The sequence below is a fragment of the Trachurus japonicus genome, chromosome 9 (assembly GCF_045865225.1).
Source record: "Trachurus japonicus isolate A0001 chromosome 9, Traja_1.0".
Lineage (NCBI taxonomy): Eukaryota > Metazoa > Chordata > Actinopteri > Carangiformes > Carangidae > Trachurus > Trachurus japonicus.
The window spans coordinates 11323316-11347960 of record NC_140915.1 but is presented as its reverse complement, the minus strand read 5'-3'; the positions used below and the strand labels follow the sequence as shown (position 1 = coordinate 11347960).

At 41.6% G+C, this 24645-nt stretch overlaps 1 protein-coding gene across 4 annotated transcripts in view; it reads left to right on the top strand.

The window, feature by feature from the left end:
• slc4a4a (solute carrier family 4 member 4a) overlaps positions 1-24645 on the top strand; it is an 88094-nt gene that overhangs the window by 9229 nt on the left and 54220 nt on the right. For all 4 annotated transcript variants that reach the window (XM_085785911.1, XM_085785910.1, XM_085785909.1 and 1 more), the window contains exons 3-5: positions 4180-4356; positions 17594-17729; positions 20799-20959. In XM_085785911.1, the coding sequence (XP_085642037.1) occupies positions 4180-4356; positions 17594-17729; positions 20799-20959 (474 nt within the window). The remainder of the gene's footprint in view (positions 1-4179; positions 4357-17593; positions 17730-20798; positions 20960-24645) is intronic.

Here is a 24645-nt window from a genome sequence, read left to right as displayed (position 1 = left end):
TATCGGTGCCCCAATCACTTCCACTATATGGATATACACGGCTCTCGAATGGATCTAAATATCGTCTCCTAATGACACCAAAGTTATATGGGCGAGTAAACGACTTATTTTATACCAGAAATAAGATCCAGGTTGTAAAAAACTACACTTCTCCTTTAAATCCAGCTGTATATAGATATATATTTTAAATAACAGCGGAGTATTAGCATGCTGTCAGTGCCGCGTGGGCCCGTTGCCATCCTTCCCCACTGGGCAGGTCCCAGCGAAGCACGGGGTTACTGGGGAAACTGGCGGTGGCGTTGCCTCTCCTCAGAAATCTAGGGAGCTCAACAAACCTCCTCCCAACACACACAAGGATTTCACTTCATTCATTCAGCACAAGCTTACGGGGCAGCTCCAAAAGAAGTTCTTCTTCCACCCCACCAAAAAAGAAGAGGAAGTCGTTTCACAAAGCTGCTCTGGCAGTGTGCAAATCTTCCTTTCCAACCCCTTGACTCGACTCGACTGTTTTTTTTTTTTATTCCCTCTCCTCCATCACTCTCTTATTCTCTCACCTCCTTTCTTGCTGCTGTTCAGTGTGTGCAAATGTCTTCACGCTCTGCTTTACTGCTCATCTATCACCTTTAATGACTCTTTGGTCTTTAGATCCGTCTATTTGACAATATCTCTGTTCTGCTTTGTTGTTGCTGTCCAGCCATCTGCTTCTGGTTCTTGTTGTAATGCCCACTTGCTGTCTGGTGAGGCTGATTGCTTCTTTGGTTTTTACTCGGTTTCTTAATGAAACAGTAAGAAGGTAACAAAGGCACTTCTGGAAATTTCCTCCTTTCAGTGGAAAGTAAAAGGAGGGAACATCTTTCAATTCTCACCCCTACAATAAATCAACTTCATTTATTAGGTCGCTAAAAAAAGGTTGAGGAATAACTGAATGTAATGAACTACAGTAATAACACTGATAAAAACCCAGTTAAGGGCTTTTAATTTGTAACAGTAACAGTTCAGTTTATATTGACGTGTGCTGCAGTAACTTTTATTGGAAAAGCCGGAGCTGATCAAAGCAAGGCATTAAACAAAAACACCAGTGTAACCAAAAATACACATCAAAGAGAGGGAGCTTTAGACACACAGATACCTGGACAGAACAACAGGACAAAGGCAAATGGGAAAAGTGCTGACCAATGCTGTAACTTCATCACTCAGTCACATGGTTGGTCCTGTAGGTACTGTCCTGTCAGTCAATCAAATAAGTAACCATTTGGACATTTATTTTATTTTATTTTATTTTAATGTTTATTTAACAGGGACAATACATACAACATTGCCACAGAAAATGGGAAAATGTGGTGCATATAAGACGTGTAACTTCAGCTAATTTGCAGTCTTTGTCCCTGGTCAGGCTTTAGAATAGAATAAAATATACTGAATGCCATTAAAAGGAAAAAAATGCAATGATACAAATAACAATGAATAGGTACCATGAATAAATTAACACATTGGTATTAAAAAACAACAACAGTTTTCATGTATTTGGTAAAACAGTTATGCAACAGCAGCTTCAGTATTGTTTTATTTCAAAGGGCTACCGGCCGTTTATCGACTCATTCTTCTGCTGCACTGAATCACACGTGAACATGTGAACTCTGTTTTTCACTTTCTTCCTCTCTGACCGCCAACAACGCCACCGCCGCCGGCCGCCGCCGCCGCCGTCAACGCTGGCGGCAGGGCAGCGATTGATCTTGTGCCCTGTGTTTTTATGTTGTCACATAAACAAGTGACAGGTACCGTCTTTGTTGAACCAAAAGCCTAGTTAGCAGCCGCTGCGGTGTGGGTGATGCTGGTTCTGTCTCCAATTCTTTGTCTATTTTCTTCTTTTTGCTCCGTCCCTCTGCTATCTTTCTGTCCCTCCTCCCATTTCTTTTTCTTTTTTTCTTTTTTTTTTCCTGTTTACCAGTGTTTCTGTCTCTGTTCTTCATTCATCTTATGTGACGATCTGAAATGGGGAAACTGCAACTACAGTTTTAACCGTCTGATGAAAATTTAACTGTAGATTTTCAGCTTGTTTAGTCAAATACAGATATCTAGTATGTAACAACAGACCATTATCTAGTTAAACTTCAAAGTCTTATTTGAAAAGCACAATAAAAACAGATAAAAGAAGCACAAATGTGTCACCAGGTGAAATATTCCCTCTGATTTACAGTGAGCTGACTCTCTGATGTCCAGTATTTGCCTTGGTATGCTGGACCGTCGGTGTCAGTGAATTTAGATGAACCCCTAAAACACGAGCCATTGTGGTGCGGGTGAATAATGAGCGCCATTGTGCTTCCAGAGAGATCATTGTTTGTTGTGTTGAGGGGTTCAGACACTTCCTGGTCGGGTCATGTGCAGTGCTTGGCCCAACGTTACCCGACCTGCTCAAAAGAGGCGACGCTTGACTCGGGCTGCTTGGAGCCTTTTGTTTGAGCAGCACTTTTGATGTTTACTTTGTTTATAGTCTTCCGCTGCGCAGTGAGTGGTGGCAGAAAGAAATGTGGTCATGGTTGTCGAAGTAAACTTGCAAGAAAAGAACCCAGCTAACAGAGAAAAGGTGAAGGATTAATTGCTTTATTATTGATTATTTAATGAAAATACAGTTTATATCACTAAAACTCAATGGTGGAATTCAATAACAAACGTATGTCAGCTTACAAATCATTGATCGTCTTAACCTCAATGGCCATTTTGATCAACTATGTGATAATTCCCCACCTTAAATCATTATTTCTAATATTAAAGGGATAGTTCAACATTTTGGCAAATTAATCCTTATAGTCTTAGGAGTAGGTTCGTTACCTACCGGTACCTTTAATTGTCGGTGCAAGCTATTTTTAGAACGGCGGAGCAGAGCCGCGAGCTGCTCAGAGCTACGCTACGGAGGCTAATGGGATTTCTTGGTTTCCCTCATCAAACTCATCAAATACACAATCCAACTACTCCAAAATGCTCCGGTGGAACCTGCAGTGTGAGCCAGTCCTCAGAGTGTGTATGATAGAGACTTGCATTAAAAGATACTAAAGAGTTGATATAGGATGGTAAAAGACCAGTGAGAGCTTTAAAAATAAACCAGAAAAAGCATTTCCAAGAATGGAAATGGTGTGAATGCTGAAAGCAGCTGAACGCTATTGCTGAAGCAATGCTGAATGAGCAGAAGAAACTTCTGAAGAAATGTTGAAAAAGGCTGACGCTAAAGCTGAAACATATATTTGAAGGCTGAGAGATGAATGCCTTTAAAAAGGGACGAAAAGCAGTAGAAATGTTAAAAAGGTAGAAAAAAATGCTGAAATCCTGATAAACAGGCAGATTTTGTATGAATTGATTGAAAATTACTAATAAAATCCAGTGTCTATCACGCCTGTTAGATAGCGAGGGCCATTCAACTGTAGAATACATGTCACAGTGATGGTATCAGACAGACTGTATGTGTTTTTACAGACTTCCTAATAACAAACTTAACATTTTTAAACCAGCATTGAGCAGTTTCCATCACACGTCCTCTGCAGTATGTTCATATCTTGTTGTAAAAAAGCGTAACGCCGTGTGTAACACATCGTATGTGTGCATTAAACATCGTCTGCTGGTTTCACACCTACTATAGTAGCAACGCCTCAAATCTGACACCTTCCTTCTTGAACACCATCCAAGCCAACCAGCATCTGAGAGAAGCGGCGGTGCTGCACGTCGGCGTCAAATCTCTGTCCGTCTGAACGGCGTGATATTAGCAAACAGTCTGGTCCCCCCTCGTCTTTATTGACCCTAAACCCGTCCAACGACGTGTGAAACTGCACGTCCTGGTTGGTATTGTGCCAGCACGGGGTAACAAGGACGTAGTCATGCAAGCGCCTTCGCTGCTACGTGCGACTTTCTTTTTTTTTCTGCCCAAATATTTGTTTTGACAGTGCACTGCAACCTCGCCGGCCCTGCATGCATGCATGGTCACGCCGTCTCGGGATCTGTTGTGGGGCCACGTGAGGAACGTTTCCCGGTTGAACTGATACAATAGCGGTCAAGATGCGGCTTTGATTTGCCTCCTCCTGTGTTATACAGTAGAGCAGGATTTGTCTGCATGCTTAAATGTCAAGACTTCATCTGCTGTTTTGTGTTTGCTGTTTGTTTATTGTTTTTTTTTTTTTCTCCCCCTCACAGGTCACCACACCATTTACATCGGCGTGCGTGTGCCCAAGAGCTACCGGCGTCGGAGGCGTCACCGCCGGGGGAGAGGCGGCCACAAGGACAGAAAGGAGAGGTTGACGGAGAGCGCCTTTGACAAGTCGGACGCAGAGAACAACGATGAGGCCAGCAACAGCATCCTCAAACCTCTCAGTAAGTTCTGATGGACTTCACGTCAAGAACGATTAGGGTTCACGTCTGTCTCCGCTTAAGGCCGCTCTCTTTTCCTGGGGGAATAAAAAAAAAAAAAAAAGCCACGGTGACTCCCCGTGACCCCGCAGAAGTTGCTGAGTCCACTTACTTAGCGGCCAGAAATAGCCACGCGTGTCCGGCCCGAGTGACGAGCCTGTTTGGACAGAGCAAGAGTGAGTTTTTATTCGAGGTAATGGCGACTCGGTTACAGCGGCGCTCCGATGTGCTGATGCGAGTCTCCCGGGTGCAGCAGCAGCAGTGTAGACGCTCGTGTCTTCCTGTGCTTTTATCCTAGACATAAGTGTGTCCGTCTTTGTGTGTGTGTGTGCGTGCCAACATGTATTTATAAGTGTTAGTGCTCGTCCTGTGAGTGTGAAGTGCGACGTGCCCTCAGGCCCAGCCGCCCGCCACCGCCGTTATGTGCGGATGCTCGGACAAAGAGCCGCGGACAGTTTGAGTGGAAGTGGAAAGAGAGGAGAGAGAGGAAAAAGGTCACGTTGCGGTGATGGTGAGTTAAAGTGTAAAGTGTAAGCCTAACTCTCACTGATGCTGCTGGCATTTTCTTCTTTCCTCTTCCTGTGTCTTAGACAGTTTAATAAACCATCTTACACTCCATTGGTTTTATAATGCCATGGTGATTTTAAATCAGTATGAATTTGACATTTTTACAAGGGAATTTAAGAACGATTCATGACTGAGCTCCAGACTTGGAGGTCTCGTCCCTTCAAGGGGAAAATTAAGTTTTTTTTCTCTCCTCCTCCTTCTCTAAAAACCATCCAGATGAAACAATGTGGAATCATCATTTTGCTTGAACTGATTCCAGCTCATCAACATAAAGCACAGATTAATGTCTATATTTTGGCGAAGACTTAGAACAAAAAAACACAGATTCATTTGGGAGAATAACAGCGGATAGAAGTTAATTTCCTGATTACATGAGGTCCATGTGTTAACAGTAGTCCCCCCCTTGTGAATAAGGCTTAAAATGTCCTTGCTTTCTGTCAATCCAATAATGAGGCAGGCCGCTGTCATTTCTAGAAAGTGATGTAATTTTACACATGCTTTGCCCCGCACATGACGTGACAAGGGGACAAAACACACCCAGAAATGGATTTTCCCTAATGTGTACACAGCACTACATGTAGTGGGGTGGTGGGGGGTGAGGGGGGATTTTCTTCAGGACACAAATCCAGTCAGAGAATAGATTACAGCCGGCCCATCTGGATGTCTGTGCTACTGAATGTGATGATGCATATTTAGCAAAAAAACGGGGGAGTTTTATAGATTTTTATCGTCACAGTCAGAGGTACAGTACGAGTACGGGGGCTCAACTGGGACAAATTGTTCTGTAACAACTTTTTAAAGTGGCTGAAGAAGTGATCATTTCATCTCATATCTATTTATTCCATACATACATTACATGATTGCACACATTACATAATTACATACTGTACAGTTTTAAATATATTTGAGTAGTCTTCAGCCTTTCAATTTCTTCATACTAACCATTTCATACAGCCTCCTTCTTACATATTTTAGTTTTACTCTTCAGATATTGTTTCATCTTTTCAACATTGATTCAACATTTCATGTTTCATTTCATTTCATCATTTCATTTCATCATTTCTTCACTTAATTCAGCATTATTTCAACAATTTATTCAGCTCATTCAACTTCCAGCTTCCAACATTCACTCGTATTTCCTTCAGGAAATGCATTCTCTAGTTTCATTTCATATCTATTTATTCCATTCATGGTTTACAGTACAATACATTACGTGATTGCACACATTGCATAATTACATACCGTACGTAACACCATAAATGAAAAGGAGCAGGATGAAGACAAACTGATGATACAGTACCTGCCCCTTTCTATAGTTATAATCGCTTTAATTAGCTTAGATACCAAGCATTAACGCTAATACCACATGCTATTTCAGAGAATTAAAGATGAGAAAACATTTAAACAAACAAACAAAGACATAATTGATATTATATCAGTGTCTTTTTGCTCTTATTAGCTAAACAGTGTCTGACCTCCACCCACTACAGGTTGCAACAATTCAACCAGGGACAGATAACAACATTTCATTTCATATTTATTCCATTCATGGAGTGCATGCATACATTACGTGATTACCTTTGCTCTTTTTTTTGTCTTTATCTACATAACACCATAAACGGAAAGGAGCAGGAAGAAGAAAAACTTAGCAGGAAGAGGGGAAAAAATCCCAGATAACACATTAAATACTTATCAATATAACTTTACAGGTTCTTTTTGGCCAGTCAGTGCTGTCTTGGGTCACTTCAGGGTCACTCAAGTAGCTGTCTGTATTTTCTTTTCATGACATTTTTTTTTTTTGGTCTATTTTCTACTTCTTTTTTCCTCCCTAAGGTCAAACCTTACCAAACCAAAAAAACGAATTGTCTGTACTCGCCAAACGTACTAATGGATTTTGTCCGTGGGGCCCGTGATGGCTGCATTTGGGCTGGGCTAAAATATTTCAGCCTGTTAGTGAGCAGCGGTGCAGTAGTTACTCTTCGGACTCTTCGCCCGGTTCATTTCCTCACACTTGGTTTAACAAGATTAGTCTTTTAGTGAAGCTGCGGCGCTGCCTGTACTGTAGCCTGTAGGAGATGAGATGCAGCAGTACAGAACCGGACAACTTTGAAGAGTTGTCGTAGTTTCTTATTACTGTGCTGCTGGTTTGACTTTTCTCTTTGGGTTCAACATTTTGTCACGTACTGTACTTTTTAAGGAGTCCACAGCTGGAGAAACAAGTGCAGCAACTCGAATGATGGTGCTTCCAAAAATCTGTGTGAAAGGCGATGAAACGGCAATTCTTCATTCCTGAAAAACCCACTGAAGTCAGGCTGCAATGATGTAACACGTGCAAACCCCCCACACACACACACACGTTGGGTTGTTTGTGGCAACAGTGGTAATTCTCCATTCATGGAAAATGCGACTATGTTGGCAGCAGAATGTGAGCTTTGACGTTTTGTTATCAGTCAACAGCGCGGCGGTCTGCTGGCTCATGAGGGCGAAATAGGATAAATACTGTGATGGAATCAAGGTGTGCAGACAAAAATGGCAAAACAACACAAACAGAGACCACATAGTACAATTGGTATTGTTGTACAGTGGACGGTTCATTTGTTTTAATTGTATATGTAAACAGACTTTTTGCTCATTTGAATATTGTGTTTTAGTGAAACTGCTGCCACTCGATCCCCTTTGCTTCTTTATTAGAGGCGTATCCAGTGTCTTAGTGCACTATGTTCGCAAAATAGAAATGTAATTGTTCCTTACAGCATGTTTTTTGACTTGGAAATCGATCCAATAATGAGCTGTGTGCTCAGTTTAGCTCAGAAGAGTTTTTTTTGGATGAACTGAACAGTTCCTGAGTTAAAATAACTTTTTATTTGTAAGAAATTTGTCTCAGAAAACTTTGAATGCAAATGTTCACACTCCTGACCAGTTAAATGATGACTGCTAGTGTAGATAGTGTAATATGCTGAATGGATATTGAGTTCCTTGGGAGTTCCTCTGAGTCTTAATTTATCAGAACTTACAGTAAATGAGAGATTTCAAAGTTTTACAAACTCATGTTGATGTGAACAGTCTCCCATCTGTATCTCAGGGCCCAACTAACCTCTCAGGGTCAGAAGCTGATAGCTAGCTATCTGGATAACCCTGTGATCAACACTCTGACCTTGTCATTACATGTCATAGACCTTAAAATTAAAATGAATCTTCCTTTTTGAAACAGTTTAACTTGTGATAAACACATTTATTTGTATCTTTTCCCCATTTTTGACAGTCGAGCTGCTCTACCTTTTTTTTTTGAAGAAATGTTTTTACAGCTAAAAGTCAAATCTGCAGGCATTTGTCAGGCACGCAGAAACTGACAGGCATGCAGTGCAGCTCATGTCCTACTGTTCCTCGCTGTGTTACTCTCTCTGGGAATGAGGGCCGGCCCCCAGGGGAAGGCCCCGGTCTGTCATATGGACTGAAATCCTCTTGTTTGGTCAGATGGACGCTGCAGGGACCGCGAGTACATCTCCTGGTTGCATGTGTGTCCGCTGCAGAGTTATGTGACCCCTGCTCATTTACATTTTTTCCTGAGCATTTTCCCATCTTTTTTTTTTTCTTTTCTTTTTTTTTACCAGGATCAAATGCTCTCTAAAGTGGATTACAAAGATTACTTAGAAACGTGGTTCTTATTCAAATGGGTTTAATTTTTCTAAAGTCAGAGATCGCAAGCTACAACTGTTGTGATGTATATGTGTATTTTTTTTCTATAAATGCAAATCAAATCTCCAATTTTTTGATCACGCTTCTCTGGGAGGACACCTGCTCTTCTTACTATTTTAAGTACAATCCCTGGATTGTACTTTTTTAAGGTTGATCAGATAAATAACTAGAAAGGTTGAGGTCAAAACCTGGCTGCTTTCTGGTCACATTTTGGAGCCCTCACTTGGCTGCAGTTATCAAAAGCAAATGATAAAGGATCCAAAGTAAAGAGCCTTGGATTGAGAAAACATGAACATGACCTGATAGTATTTGCCACTCAGACTCATTGTCCTGCTTTTAATGAAAAGTGCTGGATCAAGAAATGTAAAAAAAAATCTCCAGTGTTTTTTTCTCTCTCTCTCTCATGCAACACAAAATAAAACCAGGCATTGAAAAAATTTCTCCTGCTCAGGCTTTTGACATCTCCTGAGTCAGCGTTGTACTGTCCACAGAGCAGCAGGCTGCCTGAGATATTGTTCACTGTCATAGGAGAGAAAATAAAATCAGGAGGAAAGGTCTCTAGGTATCGATTGGTTAAATGACTTAAATGTTTGAAATGCCATTCTTTTTGTTTGACATTGTTTCTTCTTTCTTGGGCCAGGCCTGATGAGTTAATCTTCATTGATCTGCACTTAGATCAACAATGGTTTCCATCCACCTCACGTCATGATGACACAGATCACCCCACAAAGGCAATAATCGTCCTCATTCTGGATGGTATATCAGATGAAAATGGCCCCATGGGGAAATGGACTGTACCTTATCACACAGTAGCTCAAAGGAGATGCACAACAAGCCGCAATTTCAGTTATTTCATTGCAGCTACTTTCAGGTAGCGATGCACAGAACCAGTATGCCAACAAAAATACCACTGCTACATGCCTCAGATCGCAACTACTCCTTCTACTTATACTATTTTGAGAGTGTAATGGAGGGTGAGTGCAACCAAGTTCATTGCACCAATCACACACCATTGCATTTTTGGTTGTAGAGTTTGTAGTTAGCAATAAAGATCGCATAAAATCTGATCAAATCCGAGAATGAAGAAGAGAGAGAGAGAAAGTCTACTAGCTCTGAGTTTTTTACGCAACCTTTGCATTACTTATGTTGCATTTTTGATGTATTTTGCCGACTACTGGTGGATACTTCTATGTGTAGAAGATGGGTTTGTTCAGGAGAGGAGCTTCTTTCATTGAGAAACATAGCAGGTCTGGAGGAGGCCTCCCTGTTCCAGCTGAGATGAAGAGGTGTTTTCATGGTTGGTTCAAAGGTTAAAGGCTTGGAAGTGGAGATGTAACTGTCATCATGGGAAATATCAACTCTATGTCCAACAAGAGTGATGAGCTGGAGATGTTGGTGAAGGCTCAGAAAGTTGACATTTTTTCCATATCATAACAATACTGTACATCCCACCAATGGTTACTGCTGAAGTTCTCCATGAAGTCGTTGCTAGGATACAGACTAAACATCCTGAGGCACTTTTAATAACATCAGGAGACTTCAAGTCATGTTTCCCTCTATTGGATTCACTTGGGGATGTGGTGGAGAGATGAACACTGGAGACGGTGGAGGCCAATCTGAACAGCTGGGATCATCCACATTGCACCTTGGTGGGCCAAAAAAAAACAAAAAAACAGCGGTGGTGGACGTCTCCTCTTTCTTTGCTGCAGGATGGAGAGATTTAGAAGATCCTTGGTACCTACATCAGGCTTTTTAATTCTTCTGCGAATGGTAGATGAGCTGCCAGACAAATTAATTTCCCTTCAGGGATGAATAAAGTAGGCCTAGGCCTAATTTGTATCGTAAGTTTACCATCATACATTTGCAAACTTGTGCACAATGAGAGGAAACATGAGATGAATTAAGAAAATAATATAAAATGAAATCTATACAAACCTGAACCTGGCCTTGGATGAGGCAGCGTTAAGTACAGTTGGACAACAGCAACAGTGATCGTTTCATTTCAGGTTCTTCTCCTTTCCCCAGATGGTATTTGTTACCTTCTCATCAGAACCTGCTTCACCTCAGTTATCACAACAAAATACCAGAGCTCGATGGTCTGGGCATAAATACTGCCGCTCTCTCAATGGCTCACCCTCGGGGTGTCACTCTGCATTCAGCCCGGTCCCTGTTTGCTGCCTGTGCGCGAGCTGCCCTGCATACTGAATGTCAGACTTTGTGGCATGGAAAACATTTCCTGTACTCGCACTGATCTGCTCATCCCCCTCACCCCCCACTTTTTTCCTCCTTTTTTTTTTCTGAATGAGGTGACGGGGAGTTGCATTATCATTGCATGTACAGTCACAAACAATGGGTGTGCTATTAGATCCCATGTAGCCTTTTTACTGTGCCCAGTTTTTCATAAAAGGTCAGAGGAGATGGAAGGTATTTGTGTAGGATGCATGTCAAGAGTGGGACTAAACAGGCCTTTAGTGGCAGTCACACTAAGCTTTCTACTGGGCAGCGGGCATTCTTCCTCCATCCCCTATCCCATGAGCCTCTGCTGCTGGGACAAAGTCCTCTTTGTGTGCCCATGGCTCTTGGCTAGAGCACACAGCTTTGAAATTGCGTTTGAACGATGGGATTTTCATTTCTATCCCTCCTTTTCGTGCTTGCTCTCACCCCTCTTTGCTTTCACTCTGCACCGAGCCCCCCACCCCCCCTCTGTCCTCCTCACCCTGCCTCCCACCTTCCTCTTAGCAACTGCTCGAGTGGGACAGTATTGCACTGACACCAACGCTGTGCTTGTTATGAGTTTTGTTTTTGGTTTTTTTTCCTGGACAGCATGGATCAGACCAGCTTCTCTCTCTATGATAAAACACAGTTTGATGTCCACCAGTTATTAGGAGAAGCTTTACAGGAACCAAGTTTAATAATTTATCATTTTTCTTCAATAGTAACTTTTAATAAGTTGTACATTTTCCTCCCTGCTTCATTGCAGCTTGTTCTGATATTATAAAAAGTAGGGATGCACGATATACATTATATACACACCTGACGTTAAAGAGGAACTATGCTATGCTAAATTTTTACCTTAATTAAACAGGTTTGGAGTAATTGTGATGGTTTAATAAATGACATGTTACTTGTTACAAGGGAGAATGGAGGCTCTCTACCTTCCACCTAGCGTCTCTTGGCTGAAAAACAACTTTGTACGCAACACAAAGGCGCCCTGTAACCCGTAATCTCTTGTTTATGACAGATAAGACATGATAGCATAATGTTATGCACCGTTCTATTGATTGATTTCTCTCCGGCTTCGTTGTGAACAAATGCACATGGCCGATAGGAGGGTTAGCAACACAGAGGAAAAGCTACCTGACTTGCATAGTTCCTCTTTAAGAAAGGCTAGGATTTTTAGTGTGTAAAGATGAATTCTTAACATTATAGCTCTGCCCCTAACACAATAATAAAACAGACATCACTACTGTTGCAATCACATCAAAAACAAAAACAGTTATGACATTTGTTATTGTTTCAAATCAACTTCGGGGGCAAACAGACTGAAAATTTGCTAAATCAAGGCAATGTTGACTGATGAAAATTTTCATTTCATTTCATTTATTCATTTATTTGATTAGGACAATGCACGTTAATCAGTATATCAGCGTGAAGCATCAATATAAATATGCCGGAGTTAGCACAGTTGCTAAATTTCATCCGTTGTCCTAAGGCAGGTATCATAAAAAAAACATACAAGCATAATTGGCTCTAGTAATTGTCAGAAAATGTCATTATTAGAGTTATCTGTGTCAGCCAATATCGGGCCGATAATTATCTGTACCGATAGTTATCGTGCATCCCTAATAAAAAGTAAGAAACGCTAAATCTTCTACTGAACTTTATTCCTGGCTGTGTGCTGCACATTTATTATAGATACAGGAATAGGCTCTGCTTTGAGTGAGAAGCTTTGAACCTCATCCTCCTCCGCTGCTGCTGCTGCTGCCCCATTGTTTCCATGCAATTTCGGCCACATAGGTATTTAAATCTTGTTTAAACTGTTTACTGTAATCAACTGTAATTCACCGTGTCAGCTGAGTGTGTGAAACGCACATGTAAATTATTCCACCCGAGGTGTTATTAAACAGGTTGCGGTAACTTAAGCTAGCTGCAGCTTGTGGTAAAGTGTGTGTCTGTGTGTGTGTGTGTGTGTCTGTGTATGTGTGTGTGCCAGACAGTTTATCCCCCTCCACCTAGTAATCTTACGGCTGCTCGTCTGGCTCGTACCTGCTGTTGTTGTTGTTATTGTGCTGCAGGAAGAAGAAAAAAAAAAAACACAATGAGGTGAAACTGCACGGCCTTCGTCATCTCATTTACAGTTTGGCTGCTTGTAGCCAAATGAATGAATGAATGAATGAATGAGTCGGGGTGGAGGGTTGTCATGTTAACAGTGGTGTATGTGTGTGGTAATGTCTAAACTTACACTACCACATAGTTTGCACATGTTATAGTATAACTTATTTACTTCTAGTGTAATTTCCATACAGAGACGAGATGAAAACCCAGAGGGAAACCCTGCTGACAGCATTTAGAGAGATAAAAATAGTTAAATTTGACTGTATACAGTATCTATACTCATCCACGGTGTCAGAGTATTAGCACACTGTTATGTAATCAGATCAGACAGCTTTGTTGTTATGAATCACACACATACTGTACACATGCAGGGTGCTGGTACTGTACTTCTGTGCTGGACCCTCACTGACATAATACATTCCTTCACCTTGACTGTGACCATCACAACTTCACGCACGTGCTCTTATGTAAACATTAACCTTGGTCCAACTTTAACCTTCGTGGCGCTCTTTGAAAGGAGCCAGCGCCGTGCAGACAAAAAGTCCTGCACGGCCTGTCTGAACCGGCTCCCAAGTCAACGAGTTCCTCAGATAGATGTTAGTCCAGCACGCTGAGAGAAAACTCAGCCAGTAGCAAAACTTTTAGAAAACTAATAGAGATGATTGTATGATTAGTAGATTCTGTGTCAATCTAGTATAAGATGAAGATGTGTAGTGTCTTAACTTGTTCTAAAGAGCCTAAAGAAGGAGTCTTTGTAAATCCAAACACAGTGCAGGTTTTAATCTTTGTTTAGGGTTTAGCTGTGATTATATTTGTTGACTTATGAATTATTTATACCGTAAATTCTCAACAAAAAATAGAAGCCGAGTCTCAAATAGATGCAGAACGCCTGTACTGGCCCAGGTCTGTATACGTGTTTGAGCAAATAAAAGCTGAGTCTCCGAATAGAAGCCATGTCTATTTTCTGTGCAAGCTCTTGTGAATGTAATGTTTTTTTCTAAGATTGTTTCTAAGTTTCCAAGCTGCTTAATTTGTGCTATAGTTCCTCAACGAGCCTGAAAATTAAAACCCGACCCGTGGGTGTTGAAGCCCGGACCCGACTCAGCCGGACTAACGAGCATTAATTCTTGGCCTGAAGAAGACTAAACATTTTTTTAAAAAGGAATCCCATGTCCTGACCCCACCCGAGTCATTTGTATATTTGACCCAAACCCGGCGTGGCCAGTTGGGAACTCCAACTGACCCAAGGAAAGAGCCGGAGCCTATATTAGCCGATGGAGTTAGCAGTCCCCGCCCTCGTCCCTACGTCACCACATTCAGGCGCATCCCTTGGCTGCACATACAGTCCTTCATGCCGTTCTCTCTCCTCATTGGATAAAGGTTGTAGGATACAAGGAAAGTTTTCTCCTCGGCTTACAGCAGAGCAGAGTGACTGACAGACCTGTGTTTCAGACCAAACACTCTATGTAAGTGATTGCCGTCGGAAGATATAACTATTTAAGACTTATATTAACACAAACATTCCGCTTACTTATGCTTTAATTGGTACCGATTAAACTTCTAAATGAATGTGTGCTCCAGATCCGGCTCTTTCCTTCTCTTCTTACTGACAGTAAGTTGACAGTATTTTCTCATCTTTCTCAGCTGAACACAAGATTCATTCAAAATTATATAGACACATGTCTCTAAATAAGCCGGTTCAGTTCTGCAGTTGAAGCAAATAAAAGCCTGGGCTTCTATTTGGGAATTTATGGTAATATATTTTTATACTTGCCACCTTATACACTCACCAGCAACTTTATTAGGTGCAACTTGCTAGTAAAAGGCAAGGCAAGGCGATTTTATTTGTATAGCCCATTTTTACAAACAGTTTGTCTCAAAGGGCTTTACATGGCATCATAGGAACATCCTCTGTCCTTAGACCCTCACATCCACTGAGGAAAAACTCCCAAGAAAACCCTTTAACAGGGGAAAATTGGAGAAACCTCAGGGTGAGCAACAGAGGAGGGATCCCTCACCCCGGACGTGAGGGTTAGACCCAGTTCTGGCGCCAGAGCTTAATGCTTTGTTAGCATTGAGTCACCAAGGAGCTGGAAACATCCCTCAGATGTTTTGCTCCATATCGACACGATGGCGTCAACGCGGTTGCTGCAGATTTGTCGGCTGCACGTCCATGATGCGAATCTTCTCATGCTCCGTTGGACTGAGATGTTGGTGACAGGACAGCGGGGGGCCGTTGGAGTCCAGTGAGCTCATTGACACCAGTTGGAGATGATGTGATGGCTGTGACACGGTCGTTCTCCTCCTGGAAGGAAGGAAGCCGTCAGAGGACGAGTACGCTGCTGTGGTCATGGAGGCATGGACATGGTCAGTTGCAATACTGATATGAGCACCGTACATTACTGGATATTAGGGATGTCACCATTACTTGTTTTCACAATTAATCGCGGTATTAAACGCCACAATTAATTAACTGTAAAGATTCCTAAATACCGTTATGTTGGAAACACGGAGGCAGATGTGCACCAAAGTAAATGTAAATGTAAGAAATACTGGTCCATTTACCTAACGTAACATACAAGTGGTAGGAATTTAAAAGTTAGCGTGTCATTTGTGATAAAAAAACAAACAAACAATTAAAATAAACTTAAACATTTGGTATAGATGACAATTGATGATTTGAATATTTAAACACTTCCCCTGGAGGTTTGATAATTGGTTATATATTAATTTATTGACAATAATCGTACAAAGAAAATCTATAATCATGACCTCCCTACGTATCTTCTACTTTTTGGACCATTCTCTGTAAAACCCTGGAGATGGTTGTTCATTAAAATCCCAGGAGATCATCCAGTTTGTGAAATCCACACCAGCCACTCAGACACAGAGGACCGTGACTCGTTCAAAGTCTCTCAAATCACCTTTCTCCCCTGTTAAGATGAACTTCAGCAGATCAACTTGAGCGTATCTACAGTACATGCCTAATTACACTGAGTTGCTGCCATTTGGCATGTTACATAAGAGGCCGGTGAGTGACTGTATTCAGATGAAGTGGGAGGATGAGGATGAGGAAATAACTGTGAAGTCCCACAGAGCCGATCTGTCTGGATTTGTCATAGAAATTACATTTGATAATGAAACACTCATTACAGTAACTCACTCTACAAGGTATCTCTAATCTAAACCAAGTGTTAACAGGTTCCTGCTCTGAATAATGAGACTGAAAAAAAAAAAATAGTTCACTTTGTCCAGTCCTGTCCAAACTTTAATCAAGCTGTGACTGATGAATGTGTAATTTTTAACTTATTTCCTCTGTATTTTAAAGTCCAGAGTCATGTCTGCGTGACAGTCCGTGTCTGTGACAGTAATGGCATCTCCCTCTCTCTGTCTCTCTCTCTCTCCTGCCTGTTCAGACAAGACGAAGACGAACTGATTAACATCCACTTAAGAGTTGGCCCTCGGTAGCTCGTGCCTGATACATTATGCAGCCTCGCTCTGACTGACATGACGCAGCAAAGGAGCCACAGTGACATCAGCAATTATCCACCATTATTTACTGCTTATCCGATTTCATATCGATCCGTCTACGTAGCACCGTACCTCCACCGTAGCAGCAGTGAGTGTGTAAACGAGCTGCAGCTCTGCCGACGCACCGTGTGTGTGGCCCTTTTGCTAATGACAATAATCTTTGTGTGCAGTTTTTTTTTCTACATGCATGGGCAGGGGCTGTCATGCAAAAAAAAAAGAAAAAAAGAGGAGGGGAGGGGAGGTCGAGGATCATTTGTATCTTTTTGTTTTGTTTTGTTTGCAGCTCAAATATCGTTCGAGGTGCGACAACGACGATGATGATGTCGACATGTTTGAGCGGCGCCGCGACGTATTATTTACTATATATCAGTTGCTATTGAAATTCTATTTGGCTTGTGTTTTGTGTCGCTCTATAAATATTCAAATGAGAATACAAGGGGGAAGGAAAGCCAAGCCTGTGCTGGAGAATAAGGCCAGTTTGTGAACCGTTTCCTAATTGTTAATGAGGGGCTCCAGGGGAAGTCGTGCCAAGTTCTTGGTTGGAGGGGCCAATGGCGAAAGCCTGTTTGAACAGTGAAAGAGGGGAGCAAGAGAGGGGGAGCAGAGAGGGAGAGAGGGGGCTAGCTGAGGGGACACTGTCACTGAGGGGACCCCTAAACCCCGTCCGTCGGCCCCCTCCTACCTGCTGCACAGAGCGCTGGAGCAGGCAGCTGAGCGCAGAGCGGCTGTCACTTCCACCCGAGCCTTTAATGAGAGTCTAGCTGCTGCTGCTGCTGCTGCTCTGGGACCCCGGTGAGAGAGCTGAAGGGTGGGCAACAAAACAAAACAAAACAAAACAAAACAAAACAAAAAAAGATGTCTAACAACAACAATAACCAGGAGGAGAAGGAGGAACAAGAAGAGGACACTGACACGGAGAAGAAGGGATTGGAGGAGGAGGAGGTGGTGATGATGGTGAAGATCCCTCCACCGCCGCCTCCTCCCGAGGCCAAGGAGCCGCTGCCGCTGCCCAACGGCCACCACCACCACCACGGTCAGCCTATGAACCGCAGTATCTTCCCTCTCTCCGCAGTCTCTCCGGCCGCCGAGAGGATCCGCTTCATCCTCGGGGAGGAGGACGACGGTCCGGCGCCACCGCAGCTCTTCACCGAGCTGGACGAGCTGCTGTCGGTGGACGGACAGGAGATGGAGTGGAAGGAGACGGCCAGGTAAGGGAGGGAGTTTAGAGAAGTTTAGAAACCTTCTCCAAACCCAAACAGTCCAGACTGAAGAAACTTTTATAAATGTTTCAAACTAAACTCAGTTCTTGTAACTTTTTGAGGGATTTGGTGTATGTGCAGCATGAAAACAAAAAAAAAAGAAAAGCACGCACACAGCCGGGCTTCACAGGTTTCTGTCTCCTGTGTGGGCCACTAGTGGGATGGGATGGGACAGAGATGGGATGATTGTTTATACATCATTAGCGTTGGATGAGTGAAGCTCTCTCAGGGGGAAACTGGATCCCGGGGCTGCTGCTGCTGTTTGAGGCTCCAAATGAGTTGATTTTTTTTATTTTTTATTTTTTATATCCTAACCTCTGACCAATTGTACCACAGAGAGAAGTCACATTTTGGTTCACTGTTGATGGGATGATGTGCAGAGGAACTCTTTTGAGGAACTCTGCTGTCAGAGTGTACATTACAGTGCCTTTAATTCAACTTCAATTTTTTTAGGTTTTTCGGCCTTGTTTTTTTTAAAATTATTAGTTTGTCTTAATTAACCTTCAACATCAATCCTCATTTATTCATCCAGCTTCCTGTTCCTCACCTCTTCCAGATGTAAAAACACAGATATTAGATTGGTATAATCTAAGTTAATACTGAATTACTATGTCAGAGTTCAAATTGGTGATACTTAAGTTTGTCAGTTTTGCAGAAACCTGCTTACAGTATTAGGTCTGAATTTAACCTGGGCTGGATCAAAAACCTGAGCCAGAGATTGTTTTGGTGTTTCATCAAAGGTTCAATAACAAGCCTTTGCTACTCTCTCAGTATAAATGATTCAATATTCAGGGGATTTAAACAGATTCCTCAGCACTATGTTTTGGATTGCAACATGAGAACAAATATGACATAAAACAGGTCTTTCAATATTTCTCTGTTTGCAAAGGAAGAGTTCGCTGCAGTCAAGAGTTTAAATGTCAAATTCACAACTAAAGGAGTACGATAAAGACAAACAAATGAGAAATCAATACAAGAGGATCAGCAGGGTTAAAGGGTTAAAGGGTTAAATGAACTTCATGTCCAAATCTATCAAAAAAGTCTCAGCTACTTATTGCTTTTTTTTTTTTTTTTACTTAGCCTACTCGCTGCTTTACAAAAGAAAATCAATCTTGAATCTCCCTGATGTCAAACTTATTATTCTGCAAATAACTGCAGAGATTAAGACACAGTGCGACTCAGGGGAACTCGAAATGAATAAAAGATCTCACAAGTGCCGGGCAGTGCTGGCCGTACGCCAAGTGCAAGTTTAGCAGCCAAACTGGCCAAATAAGACCGGGGCTATAGAAACAGCTGCTCAGCACCAGTTCACTTTCTCATCCCTCTGACACACAGGGAGGAGGGGGAGGGGGGGGGGGGGATTAAATAAATACATGAAAGAGAAAGATGTAATAACACTGCATGTCAATCTGAGGCATGATCACAAATCACAAATATTGAATTTATTGACAAAGACAAGTTGTAAAACTTCCTGTCTAACACAGAACTTTAAACCAATGGATTTATTTTATTATATGTTTATCTTATGTTTATGTTAAAGTGTCATTTCTCACCTTGTCTTACTAGTTTCCTATTGACAAAACATGTTTTTTTTCCAATCACTGTTATTGACCTAAGAGCCAAATTCTTTTAATTATCCCCCACTTGACCTCTGGTGACCTTGTTGCATAATCTGATGGGGGCAGTTGCATGAGATCTGTGACGCAGCGACAGAATAGCTAAAGTGTGTATTGAATTTATGCAGTTATATTTAATTTAAAAGGTGATTGTTGGATCACTTTTATGTCACTTTTTGCTTAATTTTGAACATTAAACATCCACTTTTTCAGAATTGTTTTGGCCACAACTTAGAAATTAGACCAAGAATACATAACATATCTTTGGGAGAACAGTGATTTATTTGTGGATGATGTTTGAACTTATATTTGTAATTCCTCTCCACAAGACCTCCACATAAAGAGATAGCGTTCTCTTTACTATGTTTTATACAGCTGCTCTCCAGGATGTTATGATGATGATGATTTAATTTGTTCAGTTCAGTTATGTCCTCATAAGACTATTGTGTTGGATTTCTTTAAAGGGATACTTCACCCAAAATCGATAACTCACCAATTTTCTACTCACTGTCATGCCAAGGAAGGGTTTGGAGAACTTTCAGTGTCATCAAAACGCTTTAGGAGTTCCAGGGGGGGTCCGGCTGGTAACAGATTTTCATATAATGGCGGCGGATAGAGTTCACTTTTGAATCGTCCAAAACACACACTATGAAACATCCAGATACCTCCATACTGCTCGTCTGTACTGACCCAAGTGTCCTGAAGCCGCCACATGAAAAAGTTGTTTGGAAAAAATGTATTTGATCTCTGTTTTTAGCCTTGTTGTAGCGGTCGCTCCCAGTGACTGCACGAGATGTTCTTCCGTGTTTACATCCAATGACGTGTTTACAATGACGAACGAACATCTCGCAGCAAATCTCGCGCATGCACACAAACATCAACAGAGCCACTGGGAGCTACTGCTACAACAAGGCTAAAAACACAGATCACATTAACTTTTTCCAAGCAACTTTTTCATGTGGCGGCTTCAGGACACTTGGGTCAGTACAGACGAGCAGTATGGAGGTATCTGGATGTTTCATAGTGTGTGTTTTGGACGATTCAAAAGTGAACTCTATCCACCGCCATTATATGAAAATCCGTTGCCAGCCGGACCCCCCCTGGAACTCCTAAAGCATTTTGATGACTCTGAAAGTTCTCCAAACCCTTCCTTGGCATGACGTTGAGTAGAAATTCTGTGAATTATCGATTTTGGGTGAAGTATCCCTTTAAGTCTACGAAGAATAGATAGATGATTTGCTTAAAAACAACGTATCCCTGCTCTGTAGTCTCTGTCTCAACCTTTATCAACTCTATTCTCGTTATTTTTTAGCGCCTCTACTGTCTATAAGCGCTGATTCAGCACTGAAATCAAACCTGTTCCCTGTTTTAACCCGGTCCATTTCCTCTCTCCGTCCACCAGGTGGATCAAGTTTGAAGAGAAGGTGGAGAAAGGTGGAGAGAGGTGGAGTAAACCCCACGTGGCCACGCTGTCCTTACACAGCCTGTTCGAGCTGCGCACCTGCATAGAGAAAGGCACCATCATGCTGGACATGGAAGCTTCCAGTCTGCCTCAGGTTGTCGGTGAGTCGCTCTCCTCCGGTCGCTTGGCAACAAGATGATAAATTTACAGCGAATTACAGTAGCCTACTGTACGCCCAAGGTGCAGCTGATTTGGGGTTTTCTTTTGTTCCTCTGCCCAAGATGATGTACAGGTTTTGTGGTGCGATGTGGGGAAGTGAGTGTTGTCTGTCAGTAGGTGGATGACTAAATTCACTGGGTCTCATTCATGAAACGTGAGCAGCACGGATTTGTGTGTAAACCCTGAGCAGCGCAAATTTACGTGGATTTCCGCATTCATCAATCTTTTAGTAGTGCTGATTTTTTCGTAGCTACTCACAAAATCTACACCTGCTCCGGACTGTGTGTAGCGCTTGTGTAAATGTAGGAATGCAAATAAATACTGCTTGTCACTGTTGAAAATTACAATTTTAATCCGTATTACTCTCTCTCATGTTCAAAATACGCCGACACCTTTGAAACACGTAATTTAAACATGACAAAATATTAGAAATATTTGGAGAGAGAGACGTTTTAGGGATCGGACACACACAAACACGCCAAGGCTCCATCTAATGATGATAATAATCTGATATAAAACCGGAAAAAACTTTTTTGTGTTGCAACACGCTCGGTGGACGCACACTTCACCCTGCGCAGCAGCGCAGTCAGCACCGGTTTGGATGGAGCTGTGACAGACGGCTGGTGCTTCTCTAACAATATAACCTGCCTATATAACTTCATGTGTTGATACAACCATGTTCCTCTACAGCTGAGGCTGTGAAGAGCCTCCTCCTCCCGTCGCTGCTGTAGCTCTGGAGTTGTGTGTTTTTATTCATTTTATTTTTTTTTCATGTTTCATATCGAACTATTCTGGCTTTACTTCGTTCTTTAATCAACCAAGGATAGGCCTACTTAATTCACTAAATCTGTTTCTTCCCTCCAGCCTTTGACCTGTCCCAGTCACACCACTAACAGAAGAGAATTAAATATTTTTTCTGGACTCCACTTCACCCAAAATGACTTCGATCCGTGATCTCTCTCTTTTTTCTCTCTCTCCCTCTTTCCTCGTTTGCGTCATGGCCGCAGGTGAGCAGGATGCACCTACCTCCTAATATGGTGGTCAGGATCTCCTTATATGGCTATTCATGTATGGAGATCTATGCTAATTGCTGATCACCGGGGGCGTGTTGTTAGTTTACGTTGGGTTGGCATTCATGAAGTTACACACGTGTTTACGATCAAATCTGAGTTTCCCGCACCGTTCATGAATCCGGAGTAGAGTTTTAGTAGAGTGAGCTTTTATGTGCAAATCTACACACAGATTTACTCACGTTTCATGAATGAGACCCACTATGTTTATGTTTATGTTTATTTAGATCTCCATTAGCATCTGCTTAGCATCCGCTATTCTTCCTGGGGTCATAACGTATACATGGAGACAATAAAAGAATACACATTCACACTGGACAATATACGTAGATATAGACATGAAACAATGAACTAACAATAGATACGTATAGACATTATAGACATAGACATGAAACAATACACTAACAAAGTGCTTCTCTACCTTTTTTACACTAAGGACCCCTAAATTGACACAAATTAGACCACGGACCTCGATTGGAAAATAATTTCAGACAACACCAGAAATACACAATACAATATTTGTTCTGAGACTGAATAACGTTACTTTTTTTTGTACATTCAAATTGGGGCCAATGGCGTGAATTTTTGGAAATATTATAGAGAAATTTTCTGGAAAAAAGTGGTACAGTTTCTCCAAAAACTTCAAAATTTAAACATTTGTAGGAAGAAGTGGTTAAAAAAATTCTCCAAAAAAAAGTAAAACATTTTCTAGAAAAAAAGTGGTAAAATTCTAAAAAACAAACAAACAAAAAAACGATTTAAAAAAAAAGTGGTAAAATTTCAAGAAAAAGTTGGGGACCCCCTTGAACCCTCTCAAGGACCCTTGGGGGTCCCTGGACCCCACGTTGAGAACCACTGCACTAACAAATAAATATAGACAATATAGACAATGTAGACATAGACATGAAACAATACACTAGTAACAAATAGAAATAGGCAATATAGACAATATAGACGTAAACATGAAACAATACACAACAAATAATTATAGACAATGAAGACAATATAGACATAGACATGAAACAATACACTAACAGCATTACATACATTTTAAACAATACCATGACTGACAGAACAATAACTACAGTTAAAATTAACAAGACAAGACAACTCTGACTGAGTTTTTATAATGATACCTACCCATACTGTATATTAATAATTGACTAGAATATAACCCATATTCTTAGCTTATGTACAGTAAGAGCTCTACGATTTGTCATTTCACTGTCGGACACACTAGCTGTCATTTTGCTGTTGCACATCGATGACATTGATTGAGACCAACATCTTCCTCCCTGTGACACCGGCTCCTGTCTGCCAAGTGGGATTTGATCTGCTCTGTGATGTAGAGTAAACGCATCACGCTGCATCAGAGCTGGTGCGTGTGTGTTTGACTGTCTGTGTGTGTGTGTGTGTGCAGCCTTATGGTTTAATGCACATCACACACAAGACTCAGAGGTCTTCCTTTCTCTCTTTCTTTGTACTTCTCTTTTTATTTTTAAGAGCTGCCAAAAGCCCAGAGCGAAGGGAGGGAGTTGAGGCTGTACTCTACTGTACTGTACTTTTTATTTTAGCAGGACTCTGTTGGACAGTAGTTTGTAAACGTTCCTCACCAAAAAAAAAAAAAAAAAAACTTCCTAATTTGAGGACAGGAAGCGCTCTGCACTGCAGCTACTGAGATGATCGCGTCTCTCTCTTCCCTCCTGTCTCATCATGCCACCGCCCCGACGCTTTATGGTCTGCATGAGGGAGCAGGAGGAAGAGTTACCACTTGGAGTGATTAATGTGAAGTAATTGACTGTGCTGCTGCATGGGGCTGCGCAGGCTGAAGCGCTACGGTCGCTGGCTGGGCCTCTGGCTCCGAGGCCGGCCGACTTGACTGATGGACCATTAACAGCACTATAGCCCTCCACCAGAAGAGAAACTCCCCGGGGCTGCTATCCGTCAGCATTCAGGCTCCTGACCCTCTTTTTAAAAATAGGCTAGACCTTTTTGATTGAGCCATTTCATGATGCCACGGAGACTCTCACACAGGAGCATTACAGTCTGGGAGCCACTAATTGACTCCTTAAGAGGATGAAGAGACGTTTTTTAATTATTATTTTATTATTGTATTATGGTGACTTGATTATTTACTTTGAGTGAAGCTGTTACAAAATTCAGGCTGTTGGATAAGAAGCTGAAAAAAGTAGAGCCAAAAGGAAAACTAATGAAAGTAGAGTTAAAAGTAGAAGTTGACTTTGACAAATATAGAAGTTGCGTAAAACAGGGTTCCTACGCAAGTATGGACAATAATGGAATTTGATTTTATACATTTCCAGGTCTGCAAAAGTATGGAAAATGGAAACTATTGTATGGAAATATATTTATTTTATTTATCTTATCTTGGTTTGGTCTGATCTGAAGTTATTTGGGTTAATTATTTTGTACAGTATGTGCTATTGTATTTAGCTACAATCTGGAAATTATTTGGTTGCATAATGGCATACCCATTCAGAATAATGAAAAGAAATTATAAATTGCATACTTTTTTTTATATTATGCACGTCTATTTACTT